We start from the raw sequence: 12545 nt of genomic DNA, 5'->3' as shown, positions 1-12545 counted from the left end.
TTATATGACAAACTGCAGGGCCTGCACTTGTAAGAATAAATCTGAAGTGTACAAGCAACTTGACCTCCATTATTTATCAATTATTTAGCAGCAGGTAGTTGAAATTGAGAAGGACTATGCAGATCAGTCCTCACTCTCCTAATTTTCAGTGTGTGCTCAGCAGATAATTGATCATGTCAAATTCAGGGGGTATCCCTCTCTCACCTTTGAAAAATTATGTTCAGGAACAGGGTACTTGCAGATGCCCACTGTCAAGAGGGTCTTCTGAGAGTAGTCAAAGATAAAATACTTTAAAATGGGCTCGTGTTTTAATGAGGAATTGCTAGAAACCAATTTACACCAGGTATTGAGCTTGCTTAATTTCTATCAATGTCCAGTTAGAATTAATGAAACGATAAAAGCACCACTTGTATGAAGATTTCCTGGAAATGTTAGCTCTTTAACCACCTTGCTTTTTTGTGTCTGCTTCTCCATTTAGTTACTGTCACTCACTTCTAAGTTTCATCTAACTTCTGTTCCCCACCAGCAGACCAGTTCCAATTATTAAGTCTAAACCCTTTTATACCTGAGGCAATGATACTATCCTGAGTGCAGTCCTGCTTCTGCATTCAACAAGCCCACGTTTCCCTGACCTTTCCCCTGTGATACCTGTAGCAAAGGAAAGTTGTTGAGTGTCAATAATGCCATCTCAACAATCAGATATATCACTTGGCAGGTGAAAAAGATTCCACTTTACCAATAATACTACTAATATTTGCTTTCTTAATCAAGATACAATAAAACATATCATGTATAAAGACACGTGAAAATGGCTGCATCTGTATAGTGTATTTTACTTTAAAAGATAAAATCTGTTGAATACCAATGACAATATCTTCACAAAATAGCCAACAGAAATGCAAATTCCCCGAGTTCTTGTAGTGGCATTAATTGGAGAATGGTGGATTAATTCTTGCTTTTCAGAAATTGGCACTCTGCAAAGTTCCTCATCCTTGCACACATGCTGAAGATGGGAAAAAAAAAAACTGTACCGAGAACAGTGATGTTAAAATGTAATGATCCTGTAGCAAAATCTCTTAACATATTCATTTTTGTTTGTCCAAAGAGAAAATCTAAAATTTTATAGCAAACTTATATTCCTGCCCTAAATTACACAGATTTTCTTCATCAAAATCTCAAAGTTAAGTTGAAAGACAGAAGAATTTACAGCAGAAGTCCCAGGGTACTCTTCATTCAAGATCCATTACTGTGATTCATAATGGAAAAAAGAACAGAGAAGCATTTCAAGTCACTGTGTAAGTACACTCACATAAGTGGGTCTGGTCCATGTGCTTCTATCTACATTAGAAAATTCAGCATATATAAATATATAAATAAAACATATATACAGTACATAGTCACATTCATATAAGCCATAAAATGACATATATTTACAAAAATATTTGCAGCTATGCTTTACACTTTCAGTTCCACATCAGGAATTTAAGTATTTAGCTTCTTCCTTGCAAACTTGATCACCTTGCTATCTAGGAGTTTGGGGTGAACTTGTACCTTATATATTCATGATGGTTCAAAAATATGAAAGAAGAAAATAGCCTTCCAGGAAGTTCTGTTAGGTCCATCAGAAAAGCTTGAAACTTGTTGAGACGTTATTTGCCTCACTGAAGAGCAATTTACATTTTAACAAACATATTGAGCGACCTTCTGTTCTTGATATAGAATGACAGTACCTTGGTCTGGACCGTAAATAAATGTCTAATTCATAAAACATCAGGTATGACACAAACTGGGTGCCTGACAGTAGTCTGTAGTATAAATTCATACATAATTGCTACTCGATTTGTCTCAGTTCCAACTGGTAGACCGAAGTGAACAAATGTAGAAATGAAAATATATATATATCAGGTTACCTTGCATGGTCAAAAAGTAGAGAGTAAACTACATCCTTTTGGAATTGTTGTAGCTTCCTTTATGAGCAAGTTACATGATTAAAACAACCCCAAGTATCTGACATTTATACAGTTCATATTATATAGCACTGTGACTTCCAGAAGTTGCACATTTACAATTTACTTCTCCCAATATGGAAAAACATTTCTTCACTGCTTCATAAAATATTCTTCTTAGATATGCAGCCCAGATTCCAGCATGCTGTTTTAATTTGAAGGATTTGTTCTTTTGACATGAAATAAGTTTTGCAAAAGGAATTAAAGCTTTGGAGAAGGGGTTGTTTTCCTTATGAAGAACACTCGGGGAAAAAAAAAAATCAGAATGCAATGGTTTAAAGTGTCTTTACATGAAGACCTGTGGGGAAAAAATCTTGCAGTGAACTGTCGATACACAGCCTCAGATAGCACTTTCAGTGATAGCCAATGGTGTTGTCTCTTGTTCCTCGCTATTCTCTGTGGACGCATCCTGGACCTCCTGTTGCTGATAGATATCTTGGACCAGCATGATGTTTGTGTTCCTCCATTCTCTGTACTTCATTGCCGTCAACTTTGGGTCCTCTAGCAACTGGTTAATTGTGGCCAGGTCATGTTCTTTACACTAGGAAGAGAATAAGTGGTTATTTCCCACAGACACAGTGAAGCTCATTGTCCATAACAATAACATTCTGGGAACATTGCAGAACCAGGGCACAAGGAGATGACCAATTATCCATCCTCCTGGCAATTCGTTCCTATTTTTATAACCAAGTTTATCAAAGTTAAGTCCACAGCAGAAATTCCTCCCAGTTGAAGGCAAGATTATGATTTCATGTAGTTTTGTTTTGTTTTTACAAGATACTTAGTAAAATTTTATGAATGAGAAGTCATGAAAATTAGACATTAGTTATGTTGCCTCACGAGTTAGTAGTTGCATGAAACTAGACATGATGACATCTATTCCTATAATTCAGACAAATCCTAACTTTCTGAAAAAAAATACTTGCCTGCCTGAGCACAATTACAAATTCCTGTTCTCTGGAAGCTACACAGGAAATACTTTTGGACGAAATCCATGCACTGGCAGTATAGCTCATGGGTAGTTAGATCACATGTGGGTGTTAATACGTCTACCACCAGATACTGTTAACAAATCTGGTCTCTGCTGTTAGACAAGAGCAGCTCAGATTGTATATTGCAGGGACCCTGGGTCAATTGTAAGACAGGAACAGTCATGTCATGATACAGGGAAACTGAGAACCTTGAGGTCACAGAATGTGTGAGGTTGGAAGGGACCTCTGGAGGTCATCTGGTCCAACCCCCCTGGCTCAAGCAAGACCATCTACAGCAGGTTGCTTAGGACCACATCCAGGCAGCTTTTGAATTACTCTGAGGAGGGAGATCCCACCACCACCTCTTTGGAAACCCATGCCATTGCTCAGTCACCCACATAATAAAGAAGTGTTTCCTGATGTTTGCACAGAAAATCCTGTGCTTCAGTTTGTGCCTATTGCATCTTATTCTGTCATTGGGCACCTTTCAAAAGAGCCTTCCTCCATCCTCTTCGCATGCCCCCCTCAGGTATTTAGTCATGCCCTCACATTTTCTAAGGCAATCCATCTTTTTGCTGTTCTAGCTCTTATTGCCGATCCATGCAGTGGATCACAGGATAGAGAAGCTTCAGTTAGCAACTATAATTTCTTAATGGAGGCACAATGCTGCACTAACAAACCTTTACTTCTTTTTGCCTGCCTCCATCCCCCCAAGTCTATGTGTGACAGCAATGGGGTTGTTCTTGCCATCCTCTGTACTGCCACCAATTTCATAACACCTGAGAACACTCTGTGCTATTGGCTGCTTTCAAAACACCGTGAGAACACTCACACATCCACAACACTCCCTGGCAGTAGCAATAGGCTGCTCTCATATCCATATCCCACTACTACCCTAATCAGCCCTCAACTACTCTAAACCCTATGATGCCTGAACCACTTTTCAAACAGAAAAAAAAAAAAACTTGTTAAACGGTTGGTTTACATTGGTCCCACCCTCAAGACTAATCCTTGTAAGAGGGCTTTTGGCATAAATGCAGAGACACACTGATAGCCTAAGAGCAGAAGAGGAGATAGGGAAGTAGAAGGGAGAGGGAAGTATTTGCAATGCACAGACGTGGTGGCAAAAAGCCATGTTGTGGATTTTTTCTTCTGCTTTAAATCTATTTCCCACATTCATTAAGCCTATGATGCATTTGCACACAGCTTCTCTCTCTTCCAAACAATCCTAAGCATGTTTTGTTAATGATATATTGTGGCAGGAATGTTAATCTGTTGTTAAAGATGTGGAGTCAAAAGGCCAAAATTAAAATTGCACTGAAGCTTGCATAAATCATTTGCTTCAAAACTAAGAGGGTTTTAACTAAAGCAGAGTAAATATGGATCAGATGCAAAACTTTTCTGATTTTGAAATTTCCAATAGATCATTTCCAATTGTCTCATGTCTCACATTTTATGTTAAAAAAGTTGACTTTAAAAGCACATAATCTCACTGATGTAAAGAATATGGCACATTCCCACTGAAAGCATTTGCCTTTTAGACAGGCTAACTCAAACACTGCTGTGCATGCAACTCTGTTCGTGTCTGTGAGAAAATGTCTGTGCTATATTTGTCTTGTCAATTCTCCAACTCCTTGGTTTGAAGAAGGAAAAAAGAAATCAACACATTTTATGCATTATGAACACTCCAAAAATGTTTTTTCCATATTAAATACAAGTGTTAGACAAGCCTAAGGTTATAAACACTGCTAATCACAATTTATACAATACTCCTGGGTTAAGTCAATGCAAAGTTGTCCTCCTTGCTCATGTCTGACAGAAAGGCTTCTAGGCTTGTATTCAGCTCCAGTCTAATAAAATGGATTATCCCAGAAAATACAGCTCCATTTTGTACTAACTGCTTCTTAGATTTATTAGGGAGGCTCATATCAGGGAAAAACATCAAAGTATGCTTCTACATTTATTTTCCTGTGCCATAAAATTGGCATACTTTTTAAACTAAATTTCTGCTGTATGATGGGCTCACTTTATTACTGATGCAGAAGAATAAAACTATAGTCAGTGCCACTTCACTGAAGACTCATTAATACTGAGTAGAGACTTCACTGGGTCTCATACGTAGCTTGGAAGCCCTGCAACAGGCAGGATGCCTGTACACCAACTTGTCTTTTCAAATGTGTCTTCAGGAAGTTTAAGGCAGGCCGGGGCACCAAAGCCAACCCTCACATTGCAACTAATAATCAAATCAACTATTGTGCTGATAGAAGTTTTTACATGTATTTCTCCAGGGTACAATTCTTGAAGCCAAATACACATACTTGAAACATGATACTCAATTCCTGCTTCTAATGCATACAAAAAGAATTATAGAATGGCTTGGGTTGGAAGGGACCTTAAATATCATCCACAAATTCTCTGGGCAATAAACATAATGAAAGAAAAAAAAATATCAAGTGAAGCCCCAGGTTTGGATTTGTTCTTTCTCCTCTTTACAATTTAAATGTTATGATTAAGATTTCTGTTTGCCTCAGTACCGTTCAGAAGCAGGTTTTGAAATCCCATGACACTCAAAACGGTGCTGGCAGGTAAACAGCCTCATAAATCTCCATATTCAAGACAAATTTATTGGCCCTTTCATGGAATGTCCCCTGAACCCCTCCACCCCTCCAGTTCATGATACGCTTCCAACATAAAAGCAGGATGCTTTTGTTATTAAAAATAATTTAGTTACAGGAGGTCTTTACAATAGCTTTGGCACATCCTGTACATTCCCCAATAATCACATAAGGAAAACTTTTTTGGCTCAGGGTCGTTTTCATGTGCTTTATCATCGATGTCCTTTTTCTGCTCTTCCTTTTTTAAGGCTCCCTTGTTTAGTGTATTCAGCTGAGTTTGCAGGTTTCCCAGCTAACTAAGAGGAGCTTTCTTTATTAAATTTTCCAAATGGGCTGGAATTTCTGCAAGAAGGGTCCCTTCTGAACTATTCCCTCTGTTTCCAGTTCAGATTTAACAACAAAACACAGATCACTATTCTGAATAAAGTAGAAAACAATTTCAAAAACTTAACCAAACTCTCTGGGGCTTTAAATAAATATGTAATTAGAATTTGGCTGATGTCAAGGCTTGCTTCTTTTTTCAGCCAAACCATTTCTTTCTCTCAGGCTTTTCCTTGGCTCACTCTGTGACCTCACCTTTAATGTGCTGTTCAGCATTCGAATTTTGTGGAGTTTCTCATTAATGGAGGGGTTTTTGCTCCGTTTGATAAATGACTTTCTAAGCTCCTTCTTGGTTGACAGCCGACGATCACCAATGGGAGACAGGCTTGCTTGTTCTAATGACTTGTAAAGTCGCTCCATCTCATCATCGTCACATTTTTCCTGATCTGCAAAGCAAAGAATAAAGTGTGCATGAGAATACGAATATGGCAGCAGATAGCAGAAACATTGCATTCAGCTGTCAGACTCTTAGCCAAGTCAAAAAGTAATGGTATTAGAGTCAAAACCAAGGGTAATTTTTAGAGTAATTAGGCGTATGAGAATGATGTACTACCAAATTCAGACTTTTTAAGAATCAGGTTATGATCCAAGCAGATATGAGCATATGTTTCCACTGATCGAGTGCTGCTTTAATGATCTAAATATATCACAGACTTTGAACAACTGTCAGTAACGTTACATTAGAATGAATACATTTTGATAGCATCTACACTTATTCACTTTTCCCTTACAATCTGCACACGGTTAATTACATTTCTACATGGCATTTCACAGGTCAGATTCTATTTGGTGTACCAACTTATTGTCAGGCATTGATAATTATTGAAAGTACAAGGAAAATTTTTTTTGAGAAAGGAAATGAAACACAGTAATATGCCAGAGGCCAAAAGAGAAGGTCCCTAGAAAACAGATTAAAGCAGAAACCCTTGGGGTACCTGATACTTGAGTTTCACAGACTGCAGCACAGAATTTGCCTGTGATGCCACACAGAAAAGCTTTGATTATTCCACTTAATAGCTCTGATGAGCCCTAAGCTGCAGCACCATCTTCCATGACAGAGAAGATATGACAGAAAAAGCTAGCAAGAAGCTGGGAATTAAATAGGATAAAATAAGATAAAAATTAAAGCAAATGCTTTTTTTTTTTTTTTTTTTTTTTTTTCAGAATAAAACAACTTAAAAATGAAAGTCAAGGAATGCAAAATATACCAGGCATAGATGGGGGCAACTGAAGGACAGTTTCAGCAACAGGCTGTGCAACTCACTTCTTCCACAGTCCACACTGCAAGCTTTTCTACTTCAAGATTTCCTAAATTTGGTGGTTTTAGGATGCCAATGAGTCCCTCAAGAGCTACCGGGATAACGTTCATGTTTATTCTACTGGAGATAGCAGTGGCAGTTCTTCTCAAATGCAGTCCTCCATGTGCTGTTTGAACTTGCAGTACATTTTTTCTTTTAACTGAAAGTTAAACATTGACTTTTCTAAATCATCCCCAGTCAGCAAAAAAAAAAAAAAGGAAGAAGTCCTCTTGCTCTCTTATGGTGCAGCAAAAAGAATCCTCCAGCATGTCATCACACTTAGGAAGGAGTCTGCTCCTTATCTTTTCCATGTTTTAAAAAGTACAGCATCCACCTACATCCCCCTTCTTTCTAAATATTTAGGTTACAAGAAAGGTTTATGATATGCTACAAATATTTGCCTTCACTCTGTTGCTGGCCTTTTTTTCTCTACTTTTTGATTACAAAAAAGCTGCTGTAACTTGACAAGGACTAAATATAGCTTCCTTCATTGGTACAGTGCAGGGGGAGGAAAAGGAGAACTGTTGTATATTTAACAAGCTGTGGGAAATAGAAAAAAAATGCAAGAGTAAGGCATAATACACGGCAGTAGTATTTCCTGAAAACTGTCAGCTCATGCCATGAGGCTTGTAATTATAACTAGCTTCCTGCCTACTTACTTGTGATGAAGCATCTGTTTGTTTCATTAGCCATCTCTTTCACAAGACTGGCTCGGCTGTGCTAAAGACCTCACCCTTCAGGACTGTACACAGTAATGCTTCCAGAGATAAATTAACCTTTATCAGGTAACCAAGAAAGACCATACCAAAAGAAAATGATGTATTGACCCTGTCCATCAACTTTAAAAAAAACAGTCAAGCCCAGGGGAATGTGAAGTCCCTGTTCCAGATACTTTTCGCATCTAACTTGTGGTGCTACATCTAAAATGGTTACAAAGCATCAAGCCTGAGAAAACACCACTCTGAACACATTTCTTCCATTCTAAGTACTCCAATATCTTCTGTGCAATTGTGGGTAAAGGTAAGGAGGACAGAAATACTCAGCACAGAAAAAGAAGCAGGAGCTGGGGTGAGAAGAGCCCAGCAAAATGCTTCCTGGCCATGCACGTGATCAACACTGTGCATTCTGCTCCTTTATCCTTTCAAGGTTGCATCCTCAAACTCCTCTCCTATTTCTTATTCTTCCAACACTCCCATCCCCAGAAGGATTGATCAGGGCCAGCTAATTTCAGAGGGAAAAGAAAGCATTGGATTCTTCAGATATGGAGCAGATGAAGGGAGTACCAGTGAAGCAGCTAAATGGGATTTAAGGAAACAGTTGTGAGAAAAAAAAAAAAAAAAGTAAATCTAAATCTGCAAGGTTGTGTGGAGCTAGGTACGAGCTGTACAGTGCTCTGGTCTCTACCTTTATTTACACTGATGAGCAACAACCTTCTCCCACAACATGTAAAAAAAAAAATAACAAAACAGTACCTTAATATTGTGCTTTTGTACTGAAGCAGGTACTGTTGGTATTGACAGAGAGTAGGTCTGCCAACAAATTGAGGCCAGACTATCTGGACTTTTAACTCCACTATCCCTAGTGTCCCTGAGCCAGCCTCAGAAAGCAAAGCCCATCATCTTCCACTGGCTTGAAGCTGTCAGTGAACCTACTAGATTCACACTATAAATGTGGAAGGCGGAGAGGTAATGGAGAAAGGGAAGAGGCATTATGTCTAGCAATCAATTAACAAGCCCAATAAAATGATCGGTGATTTAAAAAAAAAAAGGAGTCATATTTCTCGTCACTCGCACAACGGTGTATTACAGTATTTCACAAGCCTCTTTATGCCAGGAAAGTCACTGAAGCACTACCCACAGTTTGCTTTCTTGTTTTCTTCACCAAATGTCTGAAAGAAAATTTAGGTTGGGTAACAGAGATAAAGCAAAGTAGCTCAAGGTTTAAGCATAGACTGGATATTTTCTCCAAATTTAAACATTCACAGCACATTTGCCCACAACTTTGTGCTGCTTATTTCTCTCTGTACCTGCAGACAGAGCACTGACCTGCACATGAACACGTCTCTAATGCAAGCACAGGCATCCACCAGTTCTGTATTTCTAGGTTTCAGTGACTTGGACTCCCCTTATGAAACCTGGCATGTCTAAACCTTGCTACTGAATTGTTACAAAATATTTGCTTTGCATCACAAAGTAAAAATTCATGCAAAATGCATATAGCAATCAAGCTCAGGCCTTGGTATAAAAAACAAACAGATTGTCTGTGTCAGTCTTGCAAAAATAAAAGAGCCACCTCTTCTCTGAGTTTTGCTAAGCTCAGAATGTTTATAATGATGTATATATTCTGCTGGCAAATAAATAAATACATAAAATGGAAAGGTCAGGCCCAACTAGTGCTGCTCTGAAGTGAGCCTTTTAAGCCAGGCTGATACAGGTTACATCAGGCATATTCACAATCACTTCAAAATATTGCAAGTTATCTCTTCCACCTGTACACTTCAAGCTAAACACTTTCTGTTTCAGGCATTCAAGTTAGGAATTTTACTACACCCTACTACAGCACTTCTTTGTCTCATCCTATTTTGAAGATAAAATATGTTCATTTTTCTCTCAGGGCTACTGAAAGATTATGGGTAAAGAGCAAACAGCAGCAGTGGAAGGTTATTACATACTGGAGCATGTGCATCACCACACATTGTACATTTTTTCTATCCCTTGGCAACATTAACTATAAACAATTCTGTTGGGTGATGCCACTGGAAGGATCAGTGAAATACTTATTTCACTTTCCCAGCACTTCTGGACATATTATATAGTACTGTATAGCTCTCTTAACTTTGTCAAAGTCCATAGAGTGGAAAGTGGAAAGAAACTCGTCCTGACCCAAGAAAGGGAAGCCCTGCTCTTAGATATTTTAACACTGCAGAGAAAGAGACTGTCTATGTTCAGGTGATGAAAATAAAATAATACTTCAGGCTGACCCAAACTTCTTACCAACTGTTTCAGGAGAAGTAAAACACAGCTTGGTGGCTCGATGTCACCTATGTGGAATTTCCCTCTACCTAACAGGAGATATCACAGACAAGAGCAAGCTGCCAAAGGCTCAGCACACCACTTCTGCACCTCCTCAGCTTTCAGCTTCCACCTTTGTGTCGGCCAACTTGCCACAGGTGGGAGACATTACAGCATCGAGACTCCCCACCTTGCAGCAGCAACACAGGAGCCTGCCTGAAAACTCTCAACTGTAAGGCTCTTTAAGCTCACAAAAGTGAAATTATCCAGAACTTTTCAAGAAGCAGCTGTGAAAAATCAAGCTGATTTCTTCTCAGTGGTAAAGAAATAGAAATTGGCAAAGTTTTGCAGAAAGAGCATTTTGCATTGAAAACCACCTCCAGCAGAATATATTTTACTAACTCTAAACTGAACCCAAGAAATTTAAATGTTCTTCCATTCTCTAACTGGATCTGATAACTCTCCAGCTGTGCATTAATCCCAAGGAAAAAAATATATAATGTGCTTCTTCCTCCTGTCTTTGCTATACTTACAAGCTTATTGTGGCTGTGCTAATACCCCTATTTCTGATTCCGCCAAACCTTTTGATGTCAATTGGGCAGCATATAGACCCTGGCTGGAGACAGGAGAGGAAAACATCATAACCCACTTTTGCCCTCACCTACCCCCGCTCATACTCCCTATCCATTTTCCATAGTAGTAGTGGAGTTTCTAATGTGAATATGACGACACCTCAGGGAAATCACATTTCCCACAGAACTACACAGAACAGGAAATATTGAATTAGGAGGGCAAACTCCTCACTGGTAAATGCAGAACTACAAAACTAAGAAGTAGGATAGAGTGGGAGAAAATTACAGGGAAATTACCACCAACAGTCAGAGGCTCTTGACTACATAGCATACGTTCAGCAGCGAAGGATGTCATTTTTAACAAGCTGTGACTAAACTGGAAATAACAGAAATAAGTATGTCTTGTTCCAAGTTCAGAGAATGTTAACACCATAATTTTCACTGTGATTCCTTTTTTTTTTTTTTATCAGAAGCAAAATAATCACTCAAATACAGTTGTTCTTCCACACAATAATGCTCTCTATAAGCATGCTTCTTAGCTAGTCTTAGCCACAATCCATTTTCTGTAACTTTTGCAGCAGGAGCAGAGGGACTAGAGTACACTAGAGGATCTGTTTTGGCTATTACTGGCACAGGCAGACTCAAGAGGGGAAGAGGATGTCAATTCAGAAAAAAAGAAGGAATTGACTACATCCATCTCTTATTTAACCAACTCCTTCCCACAAAACCAACCCAGATAAAATTCAAATTGTGTGTGAAAAGATTTCCAGGTTTCCTAAAATATCAGCACATGCCAGCTCTTCTACTAGCTACTATAAGCTAAAGTAAAATAAATAAACCAGAAGTGGTACTGTAAAAGTTTCTTGCCAAGACGCATTAACTTCATGTGGCCATGATCATAAAGCACTCAGGAACCGCACGGAAGAAGGATGTTATTGCTACAGTAGAAGGTCCCCACATAAATACAAACACACATTCCTGTTCACTTACAGTAACCTCTCCATGTCTACAGCTTCCTTTTGTTAACGTTGTTTTTGATGATGGTAGCGGTGGGCCATAATCAGATACCTTCTGTTCCAGCAGTTGCCAGAAGAAACACAAAGGATGGAGTTTGGCTACAGAGTGTTTCTAGTCATCCCAGATAGGACAAGGCCAGCTTCTGGACACCAAGCACGTAGTCGCGTACTTGTTTGTATTCCTGTTTCTTGTTTACCTATCAGCTCCTTTATGTCAGCATTGAATCCTTTTGTCATTGTACATGTAAAAGGCTGTTAACACTGAAGTATTAAATATTCCCACTAAGTAAATTTCAATATAATGCTGATTTCCCTTCAAAAGAGAAAAATGTTAAACTCTCCTTTTCTGTATCTTTGTGCTACCCTCTGGTACGTAACCTCTTTCCAAGAGTTGAGCATTGAGATTGAGATTGTTCATAGTGTTAGAGTTGCTGAAAAGGTCGTTAAAATATCATTTGGTACATCTTGCACAAGACACCTACCGTTGCTTAACACTTTTCTTTAAATAATATTCATTAACAAAATAATCTACAATCCTTTGGCTGCATCTGTTGTTTTTCTTACAGAGATTCACGCATTTATCCTCTTTGAGAAATTTCTCTTTCACTGTTTATTTCATCTCTAAAGTTTCTTTACTCTTTTCCTATTTACATAATAAGCTCTTCCCACAAAGCC

The 12545-nt window shown here is 38.5% G+C and overlaps 1 protein-coding gene across 15 annotated transcripts in view; it reads right to left on the bottom strand.

Moving 5' to 3' along the window:
- Nucleotides 1-809: 809 nt before the first annotated feature.
- Nucleotides 810-12545, bottom strand: part of IPCEF1 (interaction protein for cytohesin exchange factors 1) — an 82440-nt gene continuing 70704 nt past the window's right edge. For all 15 annotated transcript variants that reach the window (XM_083830990.1, XM_083830986.1, XM_083830984.1 and 12 more), the window contains 2 exons: nt 6169-6359; nt 810-2547 (listed from right to left, as the gene is read on the bottom strand). In XM_083830990.1, coding sequence (XP_083687116.1) covers nt 2347-2547; nt 6169-6359 — 392 coding nt within the window. In that variant the 3' untranslated portion in view covers nt 810-2346. The remainder of the gene's footprint in view (nt 2548-6168; nt 6360-12545) is intronic.

Source organism: Anser anser (assembly GCF_964211835.1).
Source record: "Anser anser genome assembly, chromosome: 3".
Taxonomy (NCBI): Eukaryota; Metazoa; Chordata; class Aves; order Anseriformes; family Anatidae; genus Anser; species Anser anser.
This window is presented reverse-complemented; position numbering and strand designations above follow the sequence as displayed.